At 35.5% G+C, this 22957-nt stretch overlaps 1 protein-coding gene across 5 annotated transcripts in view; it reads right to left on the bottom strand.

The window, feature by feature from the left end:
• The window catches only part of TP63 (tumor protein p63), a 206628-nt gene extending 185379 nt beyond the window's left edge, over positions 1-21249 (bottom strand). For 2 of the 5 annotated variants that reach the window (XM_036875282.2, XM_057501110.1), the window contains exons 1-2: positions 20949-21245; positions 20648-20720 (exon numbers count right to left, since the gene is read on the bottom strand). In XM_036875282.2, the coding sequence (XP_036731177.1) occupies positions 20648-20709 (62 nt within the window). In that variant the 5' untranslated portion in view covers positions 20710-20720; positions 20949-21245. Of the gene's footprint in view, positions 1-20647; positions 20721-20948 lie in introns of all 5 variants that reach the window. The other 3 variants (XM_057501115.1, XM_057501104.1, XM_036875283.2) reach the window with 3 other exon arrangements.
• Between the last annotated feature and the right edge of the window lie 1708 nt (positions 21250-22957).

Genomic DNA, 22957 nt, shown 5'->3' with positions numbered 1-22957 from the left:
CCCAACAACCACCCCTCCTACCCGATGGTAGCCACCAGTAACTTCTTAGTGTCTCTGAGTCTAGTGTTTTATATATTTTGTTTTATTTTTAGAGTGTACAAATAAGTGAAATTATATGGTATTTGTTTTCTCCACCTGGCTTATTTCATTTAGCATAATATGCTCTAGGTCCATCTATGTTGTCACAAATGGCAGGATTTCTTTCTTTGTATGACTAAATAATATTCTACTGTGTATATGTACCACATATTCTTATGCAATAATGGGTTAATATGCAATATATATTAAAAAAACTCTACACCTCAACACCAAAAAAAAACAAATAACCAAATTAAATAAATGGGCAGAGGACCTGAACAGAAGAAACTCTTCTCTTCCATTTCTCTCTAGAATATTGGAATTCAGACTTTAGGTTGACATTGAACACTTCTAATTTTATTGCTTTTGCTAGAAACATCATGCTCACCATAGAAATCTATTTCACTATTCTCTGTTCCTCTATTGCACAGAAGGAATGACTTCCTGTAATCATTCTTTTTGTACTAGTTGGTGTTACTTTTGTATGACACTCCTCAGGGAGTATATAGTAGAGTGCTTACTTCTTCCTTATTAAATAAAAATCTAGTGTCTCTATTAAAGTGTCAAATTTTAACAGTATAAAATCTGATCACTAGGTGTTGTTTCTATAACTATTAGAATTTCCAAGGAATTGAAAAAATTGTGCTTAATTAAATGCTATGCATCTGTTTCTAAATAAAAGGCATGTTTACTGATAATATATTTGATAAGTATGTTACGGCTATAAAGAACTCCCAAAAGTAAGAAACACCTAATAAATATTTAAATAACTGGGTTCTGCTGTCACTTTCTTTGCTAAGGAAAACAATATTTTAAGTTAGATATCAGATATTCAACATATTCATTAGTACTCATAATTATATGAATATATATTTGAGTGTTCACACTTTAAGCTTCTTTCTGGTTATACTTCACATAAAGAACCTAGGTTCAAATAACACTTTCAAATACTGGGGGCTATTATTAAGTCAAAGTTGAACTTAAAAATAAAAAAGACAAGACTTTAAAATAGAAGTGTTAATAAGACCTTAAATGAACTTACCTGACTGCCTTGACTGTAGATATTAGCTGACTTTTATCTATAAAAAGGGTAATTGGTATATTAGGTAGGTTACGTTCTGCTGCAAGTAATAAACACCCCAATTAAAAGTGGCTTTAAAATAATATATGTTTCACATAACAAGGCATCTATAGTGTGATTCAAGAATTAATTAATTTGGGGATTCAATAGCATCATCAAAGACTAGAGTTCCTTTCTTCTCTGCCACCCTGAGCATGCTGATTTATGCTTCCAGATATGTCGTTATAGCTTCAAAGAGGCTGCAATGGCTACGAGCATCATATTTATCTCATCCTCAAGTTGCTGAGGCACCAATCTAATAGGGATGCCTACACAGAACATACCAAATTGGTACTTGATTCTATACAAAAGCTGTTCAACAGGTGTAAATATAAGATTATAATAACAAACCAGGTTTGACATCATGGCTAGCAGGGGTTGATCAGTATTTGTTATGACCTTATACTCCCAGTGGTATGATGATACAAGTTTAACAACTGAATCTCTGGGATAAAATATTCCTGAATTACAGCATATCTCAATTGCTGTCATGTAAATCCTCCCAGCATGGCTAATTTTTAGCGGTGAAAATGATGTCATTGAATGCAGAGTTGAGGAGAGATGCGTAATAGCACACTCTTTAAAAGTAGTTTCACTGTGTAAATACAATTAGTGTAAACCTGAATCTAATGATGAGCCCATAGAAGACATTCTTCATTCTTGTTATAATGTTCTTTGTTTATTTCTTTAAATAGATTTTATTGCTAGAAAAGCTTTAGGTACATAGTTAAATTGAGCATAAGGTACAGAGATGTCCCCATGTATCACATACTCCTACAAATGCAGTCTCCTCCGCTTTCAAACAGAGTGGTACATTTGTGATACTTGATGAATCTGGTACATCCTATCCTAAGTTCATAGTTTACATTAGGCTTTACTCTTGGTTTTGTACATTATATGGATTTGGTCAAATGTATAATGACAGGTAACCTCCATTACAGTATAATACAGTAGTTTCACTCCCTTAAAATTTCCCATTGGTCTGACTATTCATCCCTCCCTCCTGAAAACTCCTCACCACCACTGACCCTTTTACCATTTCCACAGTTTTGCCTTTCCTGGAATGTTACATAGTTGGAATTATACGTTATATAAGCCTTTCAGATTGGGTTCTTTCACTTAGTAATATGAATGTAAGTTTCCCCCATGTCTTTTCATGTCTTGATAGCTCATGTTTTTTTAGCACATTGTCTGTATGTGCCACAGTTTATCAATTAACCTACTGAAGGCATCTTGGTTGCTTTTAGCATTTGACAATTATGAATAAGGCTGCCATAAACATCCATATGCAGGTTTTTATGTGGACATAAGTTTTCAACTCATTTGGGAAAATACAAAAGAGCACAATTGCTGGATCATGTTGCAAAAGTATGCTTAGTTTTCTTAGAAACTGCCGAACTGTCTTTCAAAGTGGCTATGCCATTTTGCATTCCCATCAGCAATAAATTAGAGTTCATGCTGCTTCACATCCTTGCCAGCATTTGGTGTTGTCAGTGTTCTGGATTTCAGCCATTCTAATAGATGTGCAGTGGTATCTCATTTTAATTTATAATTCCATAATGGCATATAATGTTGAGCATCTTTTCATATGTTTATTTGCCACCTGTTTATCTTCTTTAGTAAGGTATCTGCTTAGGTCTTTTGCCCCACTTTCTCATTAGGTTGTTCATTTTCTTATTGTTGAGATTCTAAGAGTTGTTTGTATAGTTTAGATAAGAGTCTTTATCACATATGTCTTTTGCAAATATATTGCTCCAGTCTGTGGCTGGTCTTCTCATTTTTTGACATTGTCTTTCACAGGGGAGAGGTTATAATTTTAATGAAGTCCAGCTTATCAGTTATTTCTTTCATGATTCACACCTTTAGTGTTATATGTAAAAAGTCATTGCCATACCTAAGGTCATTTAGATTTTTCTCCTGTTATCTTCTAGGAGTTTGAGTCATTTTTAAGTCTATGATGCATTTTAAATTAATTTTTATGGTGTTAAAGTCTGTATCTAATTATTCATTTTGGGGGGTGGGAGCATGTGGTTGTCCACTTATTGAAAAGACTATTTTTGCTCCATTGCATTACCTTTGCTGTTTTGTCAAAGATCAGTTGACTATGTTTATGTGAGTCTATTTCTGGATTCTCTATTCTGTTCCATCGACTTAACTATTATTTTATCAATACTATACTGTCTTGATTACTGTAGCTTTATGTTTAGTCTTGAGCTTGGGTAGTGTCAGCCCTCCAACTTTTTCTCCTTTAATAGAAATGTGCCTAATATTTGGGTCTTTTGAGTCTCCATATAAACTTTAGAATCAGTTTGTCCATATCAAGAAGAAATTTCCTGGAATTTTGACATGGATTGAATGTATGAATCGGGTTGGGAAGGTCTGAAATGTTAACAATATTGAATCTTACTATCCATAAACACGGAATATCTCTCCATCTAAATAGTTATTCCTTGATTTCTTTCATCAGTCTCTGCCAGGACTGCAGTTCCCAGAGGTCTTCCTTGATTAAGCTAGTTGACACCACCTCCAACAATTAACATTCCCCATTAAATGTTCCTACTATCTATGGCTTCTGCTGCCACTAAACAGATCTCTACAGTGTCCTTCTGGATGAATTTTTCTCTTCAGATTTTAGGTGGCCATTTGTCCTGAAAACTCACTTCTCTGATGGGTACAAGAGAAGTTATTGATTTTGGTTTTTACAGCTTTCTCTTGTTGCAAAAGAAAAAGCGATCACCTCTGAGCTCCTCACATGTGGGAATTAAACCAGAACTCTAATTTTTAAAGATTTTACTGAAGCAGATGTCTCAATTTCCATTAATTGTTTCCAATAGACTAGCAGTAGCTTTTAAAATATCACTAATGTTCCTTTCACTCCTGCAAATTCTGTGAGTCTGTAAGAAGATTAGATGGCATTTCTTCCTAACTGATGATTAAGGATTGCAGTACTAGGAAATTCATTTGTGTTCTACAGTTCAAGAGCTGTCCCATGATTTTCCCACTCAGGTGTTCTCAGTGGAATGCAAAAGCTAAACTTTAGCTTCTTTCCACCACCCCAATTAAGATCCCTTCCAGCTCATCAATTTAAAAAAAAAAATTACATTGAGGGCATGTGACAATGGAAAAGAAGAGGCAAAGGCATGAAAGAGTTGTGCCAAGAAATTTTATGTGGAAATCTGAGTTGCATTGTCTCAGTACATGAGAAATTTCTGAATAACTAGGTCACTAATGCACAAAACAAAGGGCTTTGTAATATCTAGATCTTTCAATGTATTTATTCTATTGATCATTTAAGTCAGTTTTTTTTAGATAAGTATGTATTTTTGTAAAAAAAACATTACAACATTGGCATATATGAGTACTCTAGTCTCTTGTAATGTAAATATTAGTAATATCATATCTCTCCCACAAAGACTGAGCTGAAAATACTTCTTGAAACTAGTTTATTCAAAAAATATATATACCAAATAGTAGCCTCAGATATTTTTAGGTTCTAATATCAAAGTCAAAAAGCAAAATTATGAATTAATTCTAAGATTAAGCTGATTTTCTTGTCCTATAGCAAATGGAAGAAAAAAGAACTTATTTTTTCTCATATATTCCCATTTTAATAATCTATATTTTATATTGTCATGAATGATCCTTGTCACTTGTTTCTTTAGAATGCTTACAATTTTTTTATTGGTATTAACATTCTCGTACTTAAGTAAATATTTATTTCATATGTTTAGTGGGATATTTCAACTGGTTTTGTACTTTAAGACATTTTGCTGGCAAACAGGTCTCATGCTTTCCCAGCTTTAGCTAAAAAGTTCAAAGTTGTCTCTGTCTCACAAATAAATGGGAGATTAGGTTTATAGCAATGACTATGAATAACATAAACACACATAAAGAGAGGATCTAATCATCATCTGAGTGTTTAATCTCTTTATCCCTAGTGGAGGGTGGGCTGAAATTCAACCATTTCTCCCCCAAGCACAAAGGACCACATGAAAGACTTGAGATGCTTCTCCCTAACACTCTCTTTTGGTGCTAAAATAACAAAGACTAAGAATCTGTTTAGATTTAATCACTTAAAAATATAAAGATTATAGACAACTAGACAAGCATCTTATGATAAATGAAACATGGTTTAGGGCCAAAGCTTTAAGAAAATTAAACACTCAAAGAATTTTTGTTTAACAATACAGTTTGTAAAAGGTTATCTACCATATGTCCAAGAAGGTCTATTGCAGGTAGAGTCACCTGAAACATCTGGAAAATTAAGTTGAATATCATGATAAAGAGAACAACAAAAAAACACAATCAGCAGGTACCATGACTTGAAAGGTAAACTCTACTTGTCTTGATTCAGTCTAAATTTAGCAAGTAACTCTCTTGAGAAGAGTTTTAGGAAAATTATATAAGATAGTTCATAATAGTGACATATAATGGTGACAACTCAGAAACTGAGAAATCAGATCCATTCATTGCCTTCTGTGAGTAAAACAAAAATATAGTGGATGTCATTGGCAAAGTCACCAAAGAGACAAATCACTTCAGATGAAAATCAGAATGAAATCTGATTTATTGACATATCTAAAAGGAATAATGTGTTAGACAGCTTAGGGTAGAGAATTTGCTGGTCCTTGGTCAGGCCTGAGAAATAAGAAGAGAGTATGTTCTGTTGGGTCTCCAGCTCAGTCCTGTAACATATATACAACATATATATATAACAGGAATATATATGTGTGTGTGTATATATATATATAGCCGTTTCATGGTGTATATCTATATGGAGATAGATACTAGGCTATCAAATTATCCATTTACCTCCTGTTTTTTTCTGCTATGCCACATTCATCTACAATATTCTGAATATAATTTGCTATCCTGTACAATTTATCTACAGGAAAAGAATATGCTTACTGGTCAACAGAAGCTTACTCAAGATGGTTATATTTCTCATTTTAAGAGGTAATACATTGGCTTTCTCATTTTCATATGTCAGTCTCAGAGTGTTTGGTTAACTAAGTTTCTCTTCTCAGTCTTCTAAGCTGTCAAGGTTGAAAGCTATCTTTGGATTGACATATATTCACTCAGGTAATGCCATGCTGCGGGAATGAGATGCCCTTGTATATATGAGACCCTTGCCTGAGGTCCATCTATAAACTTCACCAATTCTATTGGTTATCTTTTGAAATATGCCCACTCTTTACCAACTTAATACAAAACACCATCATCTCTCACCTAGAAAAATAGTGCCTGGTCTTGGTCTCTACTGCCTATTCCCTACAAAGCACACAGCTGAAGTGATTCTTTAAGATGAAGACAACAACCAAAATCCTTATGAGAGAAAAATTAGTCCTTTACACCCACCCTCCATATACCTGCTCCCTAACAATCAATCCCATCTCTTGTCTCTCTTGTCTTTCTGCTCTTGCTCACTCTGTTCTAGCTGCTCTATATTGCTTTCACTGCCTGGAATTCTCTTTCTCCTCCAAATTCCTTATTCCCTTCAGATTTCCACTCAAAGGTCACCTCATCTAAAAGGACTTCTTAGATGACCACCCAATTTAATACAGTACTCCTTCCAAAATTGTCATTCTCTCTATACCCCTTATCTTGACTCATTTATATGCAGAAACTTTCTACTACCTAACACATCATATACTTATTTGTGGACTGAAGATGTAAGTTCTATAATACTAGGGATGAGGTTTCCCTGCAATAGGGCTTGGAACATGGTTCTCAGTACATTTTTTTTTAAATGAACAGTTGCAAGAAAGACATATATAATAACAAAAAGGCTATTTGATTTAATTCCACCTTTGCCCTCAATTAGTCATCTGTGTGACACTCAGCAAGTCATTAGCTCTCTATCTTCAGGTTCTTTATCCATAAATGAAACTAATAATAGCTCTGTGGTTCAAATACTATATGTGAAAGGATTTTACATGAAAAAACCCTGAACAGATATGAGAGGGATTTGGACAAACAAGGTGTCCAGGATTACAACAGGATGGGTGGCAAAGTTTAGAAAGAAAAGCACTAAATTCTGAGTTAAATGCTGATTGTAAGTCCCAGTTCTCTCACTGACCAGCTCTGTGACTTTGGGTGAGTTACCCAAGACTTTAAGCCTCATTTTCCTGATGAAAGAAAATGTTTTTTCTTTTTCTTAATAAGATTTTTTTCACTCATTTCAAAAGAAATTGCATCTTAGTCATCAGGAAAAGCAATATAAGTAAAAGAGACTAAGGATTTTTTAATGAACTGTATCTTATTCAGACAGTAATTATTTCATGAGTACCCATGCACATCAGGGATTGTTCTAGGAGTTTGAGGTAAATCAGTGCATGACATAGACAAATCTACTGTCCTCATGGAATTTACCTTCTTCTGTGGACAGATAAGAAACAAACAAGTAAATGAAATAGTATTTCAAAAGGTGATGTGTGTTATATGGACTATATAGCACAGTAAGGACCTAGAAGGGCCAGATGCACAATGATGAGATGGCTGTACCTTGTAGGAGGAGGAAAATGTCAAAATGGATGTCAGTTTCCTGAGAATAAGCCATGTAGAGTTTTCAACAGGTTTCCAGGCAAGCACAAATCAACTGATCTCTCCATTTGCCTTGTGGATTGTGGAGTGTGTCTAGAGAAACCATTGGAGGAGAACCTGTTGAGTTGTCCTTCTAAGAGGGAGGTTGTTGAAATTATATTATATGCCATATTTAATGACCTTTGATCAATTGCTCATCACAGAACTTGGACATACGAACAGACTGACTGTAAGTTACAGTCTTAGCCCAGAGATTTACATTTTTAGAAATTGTTAGTGCCCCAGTGAAGATCTAACCTTTAGGGCATGACTGAGAAAAACAGCAAGAGTGACAAAATAATCACTTATACCTTGAAGTCTTAAACTGAAGAACCACATGAGCATTTAGGTTGCTGGTTATGGTTACAGTAACCCTCTTCTTTGTTTATTAAAATCTATCCACCTGCAGGTTGGCAAAGAGCATTGTTGTCTGTTTGTTAGGACTTCTGGAGTTCTTGGAAGTGACAAAGTGCTAGACAAATGCTATTATTTATAGTCTGCCCCTGTTCAATGAAAAGGATCCACGGGCACTGCTGCCAAGAGTAGCATTAGTTACCCTGCCTGACAATTTCATTTTAGGATCCTCATTGTTTCAGACTGAACAGAATTCTTTGGGCAATGAAAACCACGGCACTCCCTTGTGACTAGAGAAGCCTATTTCAGACCCGAGCTGCCGTTGGTTTCCGGCAGTGCTGGCACCACAGTTTCTCACGTGGTTCCATATGCTGACCAAAGCCATTTTGTCAGGGAACAAATTACAGGCCAGCAACCAACTCTACTCTCAAATCTTTTCCACTGGCTTTTCTCACTTTCATTTTCAACTTTTTTCCCTAATATTTTTTCTGTTGCTGTAAGGAAACAAATCCCAGTAGGTCAGGTTCCTGCCTACCTTGTGTCTTCTAGTTGGTCTTCTAGTTGGTCTGAAACAGTATGTCAAGGAAGGGAAAGGAACAGAAGAATAAAAACATAGAAGGAAAACATTTCAAATTAAGTAATTATTGAATACTTAGTATGTACAGTACTCAAGGTTAAACATGGTATATATTCAGAAATCATTAAGCACTTAGTCACTTAAGTGAGTAAATATAAATACCTTGTGAGAAATACAAAGTTCTATGGTACATCACACAAGGAATATACGATCATTTATGATAAGAAACAAAATCATCCATCCATTTCCTATGCATTTGTAAAGTACCTACTATATGCCCTTAGGAAATATGAAAATAAGCAAGACAGTCTCTCCTCTCAAAAGTTGTACAGGTGAGTTCTGAAACTTCAGTGTGCATCAGAATCTTTTGAAGAGTGTATTAAAACACACATTGCGGAGCTATGATTCCAGGTGTTTTGATTCAATAGGGCTCAGATGGGGCCTGAACACCTGCGTATCTAACACATTCCTGGGGCTGCTCTTCTGTGTTCTCAGGAGCACACCCCAAGAACTACTAGGCTAGAGCAATGTTTTTCAAGTGTTATATGTTCATTAGTCCCCTTGAGTTCTTATTAAAATGCAAATTCTCATTTTTTTGATCCCCTTTGATCCCCAACTGCTGTTGATTGCTCACAAATCTCTCATTTGTGGTCCCCTGGATTCTATATTATTCCATGTACTTCACTTTCAGTAGGGAGGGCCTATTAGGTGGCCAGAAACTTGTAAATAAATGTGCACAAAAGACATGAGGAAATAAGTAAAAATTAAGACATTCCCTGAAGAAGGGATCAGGTTTTTGCAGGGGCTATTTCGAGGGTGTACATGGGGAACAGGGTCAGTGCAGGCTGGGGGTGTGAGAAAGGTGAAGGGACAATAGATTGTGACTAAAAAGGGAAGTGTAAGATGGTGTGGTTTGGGGCTGGAATAACTTGAAATGACGTTCAAGTCCAGGGCATGGCTGTATGGACTGGTAACTACAATGGGATGGGAATAGGAGTGCCTCTAGCTCAGGAAGCTGAGAAACTATAAGACTACATTATGGGAAGTTTATTAAAACTATAGTGGAGTTCCCAAAGAGTTACTAAGAGCCTGGAAAATGGAACCTAGTTACTGCAGAAAATCTCTTGAAAATGGGTGTGTTGTCATGAAGTTCAGTAAATCACTTTGATGGCAGAGGTTTCAGGAGACATGAGATTGCTCAGGCATAGTGGGTGAGCAATGATCTGAAAACAGCAGTGTTTATGTAAAAAAAGTTTCTTCTCTTGGCCCTCTGAATGAAAGAGTGCATGTGAAAGAAGACTGCTTCTACTAAAGAACAACGAGCCATGTGTTTTCTGAGAAAGAGCAGCTAGAAGTTAAGACAAGCTAGCAGTGGAGTCGAAAGGAAAAAGAAAGGTCAAAGATAGAGGGAAAAGTTTGTTCAAAAGATGGTGGGGAGTCAAAACACCACACTGGAAAAACAATACCACATGGGTAGAATGGAAATGGGAAAAAAAGTAGTATTAATCTGGATGGGGGGTGTTGAGAGTATGTGGAGGAAGATTCTATGTCACACGGTTCAATAACAAAAATCAGGGAATGAGAGATTTGTGAGCAATCAACAGCAATTGGGGATCGAAGGAAGTGAGGAAGAAAAAGAAAATAAAATCAATAGAGGAGAGTTTTAAAATAACTGGTCCCATGTTTCCAAATTGGTCAACTCCAAGCTTTCAAAGTTGAATCCCTGTGTATCAGGTCCTAGTTACTGGAACTCATTTATTTCCAGAGATGGATAGATTGTCCTCAAATTTGCCTCTCCAGGGTTGTATTAATGGTAAAGATGATACTTAGTATCATTTCCCCTCCTTAAATTCAGATCTTGTTTCTAGAATGTTAAATGATTAGTTTTTAGAGTTTCTAAAAATTAAAAAAAAAAAGACAAAAAATCATTCCCACATTGGATTTACTGAGAGTTTACAAAGGCCTTGACCAAAAAATAAATAATGTGATATAAATCAGGAATCCTACTCATCTCCACCAGTGCCCAGCTCTTTTAACCTGGGAAGAAGGTTACATAGCCTCTCTGTGCCTTGATTTCTTAGTCTATAGAATAAGGATATTAAGGGCTACTATCTATATAGTGCTTACTATGTGTCCACTGCTGCCTTAAGCCTGGCAATTAATTCACTTAACTCTCAAAGTGACCCAGTTGGACAGATACTACTATTAAGAAACCCAAAAATTGGCAGAGAAAGAATCTGAACCAAGACATACTAGCCCCAAACACCAGTGTCTTAAATATTATACTACTATCTTTTGGTCAGCAATAGATAATATCAGGAAATGCCTCTGAAGATGGTTTGAGGATTAAATGTGTAAAATTAAATATGTTAACTGCTTAGAACAGTTCTTGGTGTGCAGTAAGAATCAGCATATATTGGATATCTAGCTGTTTATGTTTCATGATCATTTAAAAAAATATAGGATCAAAAACTGATATCTCTTAAAATTAGTAATTGTAGATTCTATAGGTGGCCCATTTAACAAAAAAGTACTAATTAAAACCATATGTTATTTTACATCTATTAAATTAAAGTGACTTAAAAATATCCAAAGATGGAACTCTGTGGCATGATATATTGGCACATTCTTGTAAATAGTATTGTTTTCCAGAAATGTTTAGAAGTATATACTTTCATTTGCTAACCTTCTCATTATTTAGGTGGCAGCATATTGTGGGGGAAGCAGCGAAGTCCTTACATCAGAGAGTCCTAGGTTCCAATTCTGACTCAGATAAGAATGAAAATACAAAGAGTTTCTTCCACTTACTAGTTAAGTCACCTTGGTTAAATTAGTTATCTCTCTGAGCATCATTTTTCTCATCTGCAAACTGGCAATATTATTTAGCTTAAAAAAGTATCGTATGAGATTATGCATGGAAGTTACATGATACTTTGTAGAGATTGAACATCATTTAGTTTGCTTTTCTTAAATACTGTTCCATGGAATGATATGAAGGAAATAACTCAAAAGAAAGGTGCCTATATATTTAATTTATAATAAAAATTACAACTAACCTAATTGCTCAATGAGGGAAATGATAAATGCATTCGGTTGCATGGATGATGAGATCTTTATGTAGTTCCTTAGGATAAATGCAAAAATACGTGATGAGTGGGAAGTTCTTACATAATTTATGCAATGAATAAAACATTGAAATTATTTTACTATTATTTTTCTATGTGTAAATACTATGGACCTAGAAGAAAATACATAAAACAACTGTTTTACTAAATTTTCTTTGTCAGCTTCCATTACTATTGAGAACATATCACTTGTCTAATAAATGGTTTTTGATATCATTAATATCATCCTAACTACTTTTATCTGAATATGCTTCATCTGAGAATACCAAAAGTATGCTGATATTTATATTTCCATCTGAGCTTCAAAGATCTTCCTTTGCCATGCATTTAATTCAGATGATTCTAGAACCAGATTTGTTACAATAAAAACAAGTACCAAAAACATTTTGAATTTTTAAATTTCTTATATATCCAGCATCTAGAATTTAGTAAATATTTACTGAACATTGTTGAATAGTTTTACAGTTTTCAATGAGGTTGAACTATTCAAGGCATTAGCATTTACCTCTGTTTTCCTCCTTGTCACCCCAACCAACAGTATTTATCCATTTATTAAAAAATACAGCTAATTTTACAAAACTCCTTTAAAGTGTCCTTGCAACCCAGATAAACTAGAAAATAAAACCAATTTTCCTATAAAATCCAAAAGTCATATATTTTCTCAGTTTCATTTGTTTCTATTTTTAATATGTTGGTGTCATAATTTCTCACTTTTCATCTACAAAATCACCCAACTGCACTTTTCCAAGCAAAGCTTGGAATGGTTAAAAAAAAGTGCTTTGTGATAATTTTAGCTTTTTCAGATATATCCCATCTTCCCAAGAAGCAAAGAAACAGTGCCTCTATGAAAGAGAGAAACTGAAGAAGGAAGGAATAAAGTAGAGAGTAAAAAACAAGCACTCCATCTTACTGCTTTGAAGGATTCAAGATTTAGCAGTAAAGTTGTATATAAATTTATGTAGTAAAATAAGGTGGGACCTCACATGCCAGATACAAGGGTGGGTAATATATTCATAGACAGGACAACACTAAATGCTTTGGCACAGTGAGAAGACATGATTCAACAGGAGACTGTATGAAGTGGTGCTAGCACAGATACATCTGGGATGGCCTACACTCACCCCAGTACTAACGATGATAAGGCATTCATTAATATTTTAAGTTTTAGTGAAGAAATCTCAAATCCACATTAGACTCTACAGGATACTAAAAAAATAGCTGATACAAATGCAAAGAGCCATCATATAAGTATCAACTAAGATACTGAAAAGAAAAAATTATTTTAACTTGAAGTGTTGATAGCTCATAATTTAATTTGAAAATCCTATCAAGCAGAACATTTTTCATTCATTGCCTGAGATGACAAAAGTGTTAAAAATAAAAATAAAATAAAAACATATATTAGCACTTTTGGGAAGAGAATGCAGTATCATGGAAAAGTTTGAAGAGTATGAGTTTTCTCATTGAAATCTCCAAAATATATAACTATTTATGTAGTTAAGAAGCAAATGAAACTATTAAATTCAAGCATAAAAGTGGAAGATTTTTGAGCCAGAGAAAAAAGAAGAAGAAAGAAAAACTACTGATAAATTTCAAATGAAATATTTAAAGCTTGGTATTTTTAAGCAGGCTCTAAAAACCATCTTGATGTAAAGACAAGATGTGATGGGGGGACAGTCAAAAGCCATCAACAATCTTAAGGCATAACATACTTAACTTCAGAAGCAAAAGTCTCTATTATAGTATTATGAATTTATATGCATTCTATTATTTATTTCAGTCTATCCCACCATCTATACAAAAGGTTACATTAGTAATCTACCCTAAGCAACCACGTGGCTGATTAAATTATCACACCAACTCCCAATTTTGTACTTAACTCACAAATGCTTTATCAGTTTTAACATTATTATGATACTGCTTTGCCCTCAATTATGACAGAGCTGCCTGAGTTAATGGAAAGTGAGAATGGGTGTTAGCTGTTCAACTTGACAAATTAGGTTTGCTCATTTGAAACAAAAGAAAAAGGTACTGAAAATTTTAAAGTGGCAAGGGGATTTTTGAGCCCTCACATTGTTGCTCTAAGTTTAACGATTTCATTCTGAACTTCAAAGGGTCTAATTAGTAGTAAAAAGAGTCAGGCATAAGAAAACAATATGAATGGAGTGACAATTAATTCTCTCCAACTAAATTATCCCTCAAATATTATGGCTTCAGGTAGAACAGAAATGTTAATAACTGTCATTTCAGAAACCCTGACTAACCAATAAGTACACATCACCCCATGTCCATTTTTCATCCTATTTTAAATGGAACAAAGTGACTTTCAGAGGTTGGGAAGTGCATAATTACATAGACCTGAGTCTTTGGACTTTGATCATAATTATAGTGCTTTATCCATCCATCACTTGTTGCTTGAAGACTATTACTTGTGAGTTCTTTCAAGGAGATAGAAACCCTGTCAGGACAAATTCGAGCTGCAGAAGAGCTAGTCAGGAACTTGGCTCTTGTGACTTAAAACAGATTGAAAATTGCCACTTTAATCTTATTCCTTTTGGCTTTTAAGTAGAGTGAGAACATGAAGTCTCTCTTTAGGAAGGCATGGTGTCTGTTGTTCATATCACTGGGTACATTTTTATAAGCTTAATATATTGGGACATTGGGTCCAAGTTTGTCTCACTGCAGGTAGTGGTTCTCAAAGATGGGTGTGTCAGCAAATGAATCATCTGGGGTGCTTGCTAAAAATGCTGATTTTGCATTCCTTCCCTTCACCCTCAGTTTCTCAGAGGGAGGTATCAATGTAATTGTAAACCGAAAGTTAACCAGGAACCTTAAAGCACCAGAAGGTCTAGAGTTGTTTCTTTAAGACTGGTCTGAGAACTACATGAATCAAAATTGCTTGTTTTTATTTACAATGCAATTCCAAGGCACCCCCTATGCTTATCAAATCATTGTTTCAGGGCGTTGATGTATCAATATCAGAAGTGCACAGGTGTATTACTGTGTTTTCCTGCATCTGAATTTGGGCGTCACATTCTCAGTACCCTGTGTAAAGGATCTTGAGGAACTTTAACAGATGTACAGACAAAAATCGCCCTTCCAATTTGCTGCCACCAGGGTAGGGGCTTTGCACTTGCATCCCCCGACAGCATGTCCTTTGTCCTTTCTTGCACCTCTGTATTAATCCTATGCACATGGTTTCCCTTTGGATTCCATGGGGTCTAGGATTGTATCTCACATATATCTTCTACCTCCCTCACTCAGCACCAAAATCTATATAAGTTCATGAAATATTTTAATTAATATATCAAAACCAAAAATAGTTTTAGTTTCCATATCTGTAATTTAGGGATAAAAATCCTTTACTGGGTGAATCAGTTACCACAGACTTGTGGCTTAAACTAATACAAATAGATTGTCTCACAGTTCTGGAGGCCAGCAGCCTGAAGCACGTCTCACTGGGCCGACATCAGGGTGTTGGCAGGGGTGTGCTCCTGCTGGAGGCTGGAGGGGAAAATATGTTTCCTTGCCTTTTCTATCTTCTAGAGGCTTCCAGCGTTCCTTGGCTCATGATTTCCTTCCATCTTCAAAAATCTGCTGAGTCTTATCTCACATCATGTTACTCTATTTCTCTACCTCCCCCTTTCACTTTTAAAGACTCTCTTGAGTATATTAGGCCCACATGGATAATCCAAGAGCATCTACTTATTTTAAGTCAGCTGATTAGCAGCATTAATTCCATCTGCAACCTTAATTCCTCTTTGCTGGGTAGCATAACATAGTCAGAGGTTCTGGACATTAGGGTGTGGTTACTTTGGAGGCTATTATTTTGCCTACCATACCTGCCCACATCCCAGGTGGATCAGATACATAATGTAATGGGAAACACTGTCAACTGTAAAGTTTAATAGAAATCTAATAAAATTTATGTTCTGTAGTAGAAACAGCATTGAACTGGGAGTCCAGTCTTGAATTCTAGACCTGGTTCTGCTACTCTTTTATTATGTGATCTTGGGCAAATCATTTAATCCCTTTGGCATTCAGATTTCTCAATTCTAAAGTATAAGAATTAAGAGATACAAAGCAAGATCTCATCAAAACCCATATGGATCTTTGTTCCTAATTTAAAGACTATACAGAAAAATCTGGAACTCAGGGTATGCCTCTGAGGACAGACTTGTTGCTGAGAAGAAATCCCCAGCCCTCCGGCATGCTATTCACACAATAGGAGAATGGAGCATTAATTACCCAAGGAGATAAATTTCAGAGTTTAGTTGGGTTCATTTTTAACTCTCAAAGTCCTAGTTGTGAACAGTAGATCAGAGGCTGTAATCCCCACTTACCTTGTGAGGAAACTGATTTAAATAGCTTCAGTGATGTCATGAAGGTCACATAATGTCTGTGGTGGGGTTAAGACTATTCTCCAGATCTTTTTTTGACAAGCCCTACATGCATTCAGCTAACAGACTTCCCGCCTATCTGCCATTTAATGCACTCACAGATCAGGAGTAGCATACAGAATTATATAGCATCATACTTTGACCATAGTAGGTCATAAAGATCTTTTAGAACTTATTCTTGTGAAAATTATAAGAGTTGGAAGCAGTTTTTTATTGTCTACAACTGGTGGATACATTAGTCTCTATTGATAAATTGTACCTTCATATTTCTTTATGAAACAGTTCTTCCTGCCTCTTGCCTGGCTTCATTCCAAGGACACACAGACAGCAGCATATTGGCACATTCGTTTCAGATAGAGAAACTCATTGTTATGGAGATGGCTAAGTTTATGGATTAGCTTTCCCAAAAAATGGTTTGCTTCCTGAAACGGATAGATACATCCTTTATAGCACATCAGAAATTATATTATATTATTATATGTTAGACATCAATTTTGGAAGTCTTCATAGGCACATAAACAACACTTAGGCATATTTTTAATTTTTATGCTTGCCATGATCTTGACAGGAAAAAGAGCACTTGAAAAAATTGATTAATTGAAGACAGTTTAATATGGGGATTATTTATCAAGTTATAAGGGATATGTGTGACGTTTTGGAGTTAGCAGTGGCTGGGAATGTCTAAGAGCACTTATCTTGAAGGTAGAGTAGGAAGCAGTTACTCAAACGCAACACATCTGGACCTGTGGCAAAAGCCCCTGACAGGACCTGCATTCTTGAGTAAACAATCCAACAGGGAAGTGGCCAGAGAGACTTATACCAACATCACTCCCCTTGTGCCCTTCAAACCTGACAGGAAACAAAGGAGAAAGGACTTGTCAATGCAATCTTTAGAAGTCAGCTTCAGGGGTATAGAGCCAGAAGGTGAAAGATGGAGGGCAGATGTGGAAAGGCGAGAAGGGGGCCCCAAACACTTCTCTCTGTCTGTTTTCATGGGATCTTATCTGACAAATGAAATGATGCTCCACTGTAACTTCACTGCTGTCACACTTCTTTTAGGATATATTTAGAAAGCACAGTTAATAAAGTTGACCTTTAAGCTAGTAAAGCATAAAATCTACAATCAATATGTAATTTACACAGGAAGTTCTTCTTACTCATCCACAGAGTACTTTAACAGTTTGCATTTCTTCTGAGTAGAGAGTAACTGAAAAATTAATACAAAATCATTTTGCAAGTGGTTCAAATTGGAATATGTTTCATTTTCTCTTATTTTTAACCCTCAGCTACCATATTATTTCAAAATTTAATCTTGATCCATTTTTATCATTTTAATGGGTTATTTTCAACATGATATTTTGAAAGAATATAATCTTTTAGAATTGATTGGTTGAAAAGTCTATTTTAAAAACTAGATGGCAATTAAAAAAACCGAAGTATGAAAGAAGGCCCAGTTATAACCCAACCTATAAATCAACAAAGATTTAGCTCCTAAAATGCTAGATTTGAGTATTTACCTGATAAAAATATACAAACAGCACCCATTGTTTATAGTTTTCATTTATAAGGAAATGGCAACTTACCCATTGACTCTTACTTACTGATTTTGCATAATTTTATCTATGCTTCAATATTTTTGTTAAAATTAAGTTGGCAATAGAATGACAAGACTTGTGATTTTGCTTACCTTCTCTCCTTTGCAAGGGTCAATATCATCAAAGGGGAATCTAAGCTCTATAGTTTGACTTCTCTTTTGATTTTTAGAAAATTTTTGCAAAGCCTAAAGTAAAATTAGCATCATCAGAGCTCAACTAAATGCATAATATGTCAATATATTCAGGAACAAAGGGAAAAAAAACAGAAAACAAAGGATGAAATCTCAATTTTAACTGAGAGAATGATTATCATCATACTTTGAAATGTATATTGACTTTTTGGGAATGACATTAACATTTAGTAGTATGATAATAGCATCTCTCATTTATTCTATTCTGTGATGGGAAGAAATTCATGCATTATGGCAGTTTGGAGTTAAAAATAACAAGATACACTGTTTTTCCTTTTTTGAAGATTACCTTACATTATTTCACTTATTTCTAAAGACAAGGTAGGAAAAAGACAAATTTAACTATATAGATGACTATGAATATGGAATGATTAAATATGGTCTTTCTTAAAATAGATTTTGTAAGCTGAGAACTACAAGGGTTGTCTGCTTAGAAAAACCAACTTAAACTCATCCACCCACCAGGCATCAAAGAGAATATTATTTGCTTCCTGCTGTAAAATTATATAGTTATCGTAGATTTCCTATATCCTATAGTGATATTTCACTTATTCATTCATTCAGTAAGTAAGTAGTAAAGAAGGGAAAACAGTAGAATTCAGTCCTTAAATTTGTGACAAAACAGTTAAAATATTTGAGGAAACTATATCAGTTATTAAATATATAAGTACTGAAGAGTAATAAATGAACATTACAGCCATATTTTATTCATTTATGTATTTACAGTGCCTTGTACAGAGTAGATGCTCAGCAACAAATGATTTTCTGCTCTTTATTTGCCAGTTCTCATTACAAATGGGAAGTACATAATCTTACCTAAAAGAATTTATTAGGCAACTAAATATTATTCCCTATCTGCCCTGAACCACCGTCTTACAGCCCCTCAACATGCCGCCCTCTTTTTACCAAAAGTGACACCATGATTAAAACTCAGGACACTGAGCAAAAGCAAGCCTGTTTTTAAAGTACTATTATCACTTTGAATTTTACAGTCTTTCAAAAACTGAGATGATATTTGTTCCAGGAATTAACAGCGTTAATTCGGGACAATATGGAAAAGCAATTTCCCCATTTATTTATATTTACAGGCTTCTCTCATCATCACTAGTAATGCCTCTAGAAGAGGTCCAGAGGATTGTCACATGAGTTGCTAGTCAGTAAAGGAAGTTTCTTCAAGAGCTGAGGAACAGCTAGTACCTACTTTAAAAAAGGTGTGCTCAAGGAAAGTGTAATACCACTAATGTCTCCTCAGAATTAGGCTCTTAGAATATTATTTCTAAGATTTTTAGTAGAATAGAAAATCTTGAGGCCGGGAAAAATTTGAGAACCAGAAAATATTCGGTGTTTTGCTCCTTATTGACCTAATCCCCACTTCAACTAAGTTGAATTTTCAAGTTATCCAAGAACATAAACTCCAGAGCCATTCAGTTTTTGCTAATATTGTTTTGTAGCAAATAGCAAGGCAGGAACCAAATCACCATTCACATTCCCCATTTCAACCTGGAAGATCATGGGCTTGCTTCCTCTTTCTCTTTCCCTTTTCTCTCTCTTCCTACTTTCACCATTCCATTTACCTTTCTGCCTGACTTTTCCTCTTCTGCTTTCTCACACAGCCCACCAGAAACCTCACAGGAAGAAAAGCAGAGTCTACAGTCCACATTAGTATACTGCATGGTGACAAATCATATTAATGAAAAAAGATCACACATCTTCCATCATTGCCCAGGCAATGTGACCGTCAGTGAGCCCTTCCCAGAGAGCCCACTCCACGTCTGGTACGAGGCTCCAGGAGGCACCCGGGGTGAATGACAAGTTAACCCCTTTGCAACCCCAGCGTGTTCAACCCTCACAGGACCTCTCTCATAATCTTACAAAATAAAGTATGAAATTCCAACATCAAATCTCATGCTGTTAAATTAACAACATCACACTGCTACATATGACTTAAGTATCTCCCATAACTTTATGACTGGAAAAACACTGTTCAGATTTCATTTACCAGTTTAAAAATAGCAAACCCTAATTTGAAACACATACACACACATTGTGCATGCTCACGAGTATTCCCTGTTAAGTTCTAGGCAAATGTTCCTTCCTATAAACATAAATAAAATCCAGTATAATTGTACATTTTAAAAGTCAGATTTGTCAAAAGATGATGTTTGTTATGAAACAAATCAGGAGGAAAATATTCCTTAAAGCCAAAATGACAAACCGCAATCTGTTCGGTATAACAATGGCCTTTTATCTATTTTTTTCTAATGTACAAATCAAAATTAATCTGTGTTTATTTTAACTTGAAAATAAGCCATAGATTATCATATCCCTGTCCAATGAAACTCCTTCTTCTTGGGAGGGTGAGTGCTGAACAAGGCAAATAACAGAACTGAAACATCTTAAAATGGTGTGACAATTTTTTAAGAAACCATGGGAAGATTGTCTTCAAACTTTGTCACTTTGTAGATCCAGACATGAACTAAAAAAGAAAATTAGAGAAGATGCCCACAGACCACCTTAAGTCCACAGAAAGTCGAAAATAATATCACTGTGCTCATAAACGAGGGGCTGCTCTTTGTACACAGCAGAAGCACTCATAATACACAAGGCACTCACGTTTAAACTCACCGCTGGATGTAAGGGTCGGGACAGTACTGTAGGGTGGCACACCGTGGAGTTTCAAAATTCATTTCCTTCAACTCTGTTTGATATCAACAAGTGGAGAACAATTATAACATATACACATACACCTGTGTATGTATAGATATAAAGACAGGAGGCTAAAAGCAATAGGGTCAAATGCTATCAGACATAAAAGTTTAGACACTTCTCTCCCTTCACACACATTTGCAAAGAGGCGGAGCATTTTTTGGTTTTAGCCAATGAGATTCACCAAGTGACTAAAACATCAGAAACAGTGGATTCTTACCAGCTGGGCATCTTCTCTATAGTTGTTCTTTCCCCGCTACCATGGCTTTAGCGTCCTTGATGTATGGTGGCCACACTTGTTGGCAACTTGGAGGCATCTCTGAACTTCTGGTCTCTCTGGGGATTGGATGCTAGCATGAATGGCATCAGAGTTTAATTTCAGCAGCCTGGACTTTTAAAACAGAACTGGGCTGAAGAGTGTCCACCCTGCTCCAGCTAATGAACGTTTCCTTGTATCTGCACACTGATTTGATTTGAGGACTTCTGTAACTCCTTCTGGAGCTACACTTTTTACAGAGCTGCTTAGGAAGTTGTGTGTGTGTGTGTGTGTGTGTGTGTGTGTGTGTGTGTGTGTGTGTGTGTTCATCTCCACCTCCTCCCCGCCTCCCCTCACGGCCCCCCCCTTCATTCTCCCTTTCAGCCAACCGCCTGTTGTGGTCACAATCTCAAATAGCAAAGACAGGGAAATTCCTTGATTATATTTAACCTAGAACTCACTCTTCATCTCAACTAAGAGAAAGAGATATCCATTCACATCCCCTTAGAAGTTTCGCCTGCGCCAGATAAAAGAAAATAACCTTTACTGAGTTTTTAAAATATCCTACCTAAACACAAACACACACACACCTGATTTTCTTAGAGCAATATTAAAATGGAAAATAAATATTATTTCAGACTATTTTGAAGTTTACAAAGTTATGACCAATACCCTGTTAATCTGCTAATGAAAACATTCTAGTTTATTTCAGTCTCTATCAGTCTGTCTCACTCTCTTATTTATGTCATTGCTTTTGCTGGGTTTTGGTTTTGGTTTTGCTCAACCTACTTTGGAGTAAAACCATTAAATGTTTGTATATCCAAAAACTTATATAATATCAGAAAAGTCTACATACAGAATAATTTACTTCCTTTCTGAACACAGGCTGTAAGCCTATCCTGGTTTTGTGGACTTGGAAATTAAATGAAATATGATTCAGAAGCTAAATTAAAATAGACACCAACAGGAAAAAAAAAAAACAGTTTGTGAGCCCAAGTGTCTCTAATATGGCAAGTTCTCATCCTCCATTCGGGTCCCCTGCACACTGGAGACATCAGTAGCTGTCAAAGTTGTGAGGCAATGCAAAACCCTTTGCAGAGAAATTTGACATTTCCTCATAAGAAATTCTGGTTTAAAATGTGTTTCATAAAAATATTTTATTTGTTGCTTCAGCCAGGATAGAAGGGAGAAGCTATTTAAAACTTGACATTCTCTTCCCTTACTTAGCCTGAGTGTCTAACATCTGTGAATTGTGAAATTCACAAACATGCAGCCCAAGCCCCAGCCAAATCAAACAGCTTGTGCTATAAAATGTGAAACTGAAGGGAAGATCATTTTACTAATTAATTATAGATTTGTTAATTGGAGTTAAAGTGTTTGGCTTTGTTCCCTGCTATTAGAAAATACACATGACAGGAATATATAAAGTTCTTAAATTGAAAACATGCACTTTCCTTTGACCATGGCCAAGTTGTTCCATCACACCAGGCCTTGCTGTCTACATTTATTAAAATGAGAGGAAAAATAATGATTTCTGGTGCCATGCTTCTCAAATGTCCCTGCACTTGGGAGTCACCTGGAAATCATGCTAATGCAGATTCTGGTTTGGTAGATCCTGGGTGTGACCTGAGACTCTGCACTTCCAACAAGCTCCCAAATGATGCTGGATCTACTGGTTCTTAATCCCACTTCGAGCAGCAATACCTCGTGCTCTTTCCAGACCTGCTGTTTATTTACTTCTAGGAAATAAGCAGAACTCTTCTAAATAAATTACCTAGACTCCCAATAAATTATCAATTTGCAGACAATCCTAGAACATTTTTAATTTCAAAGGTGTATAGCCTTATTTATTAAAAATATTAAAGTGTATGTGTTGAATCAATAGTTATTTTTAAAAATCCTAAATTTGCCCAGCTAAAAGGACAGATAAATGGCTCAATTTTATATAAGTAATCATGAAAAATATTGGGTCC

The sequence above is a fragment of the Manis pentadactyla genome, chromosome 1 (genome assembly GCF_030020395.1).
Source record: "Manis pentadactyla isolate mManPen7 chromosome 1, mManPen7.hap1, whole genome shotgun sequence".
In the NCBI taxonomy this organism is placed as follows: Eukaryota; Metazoa; Chordata; class Mammalia; order Pholidota; family Manidae; genus Manis; species Manis pentadactyla.
Note: the sequence above shows the minus strand (reverse complement) of the source record. Positions and strands in the feature narration are given on the sequence as shown.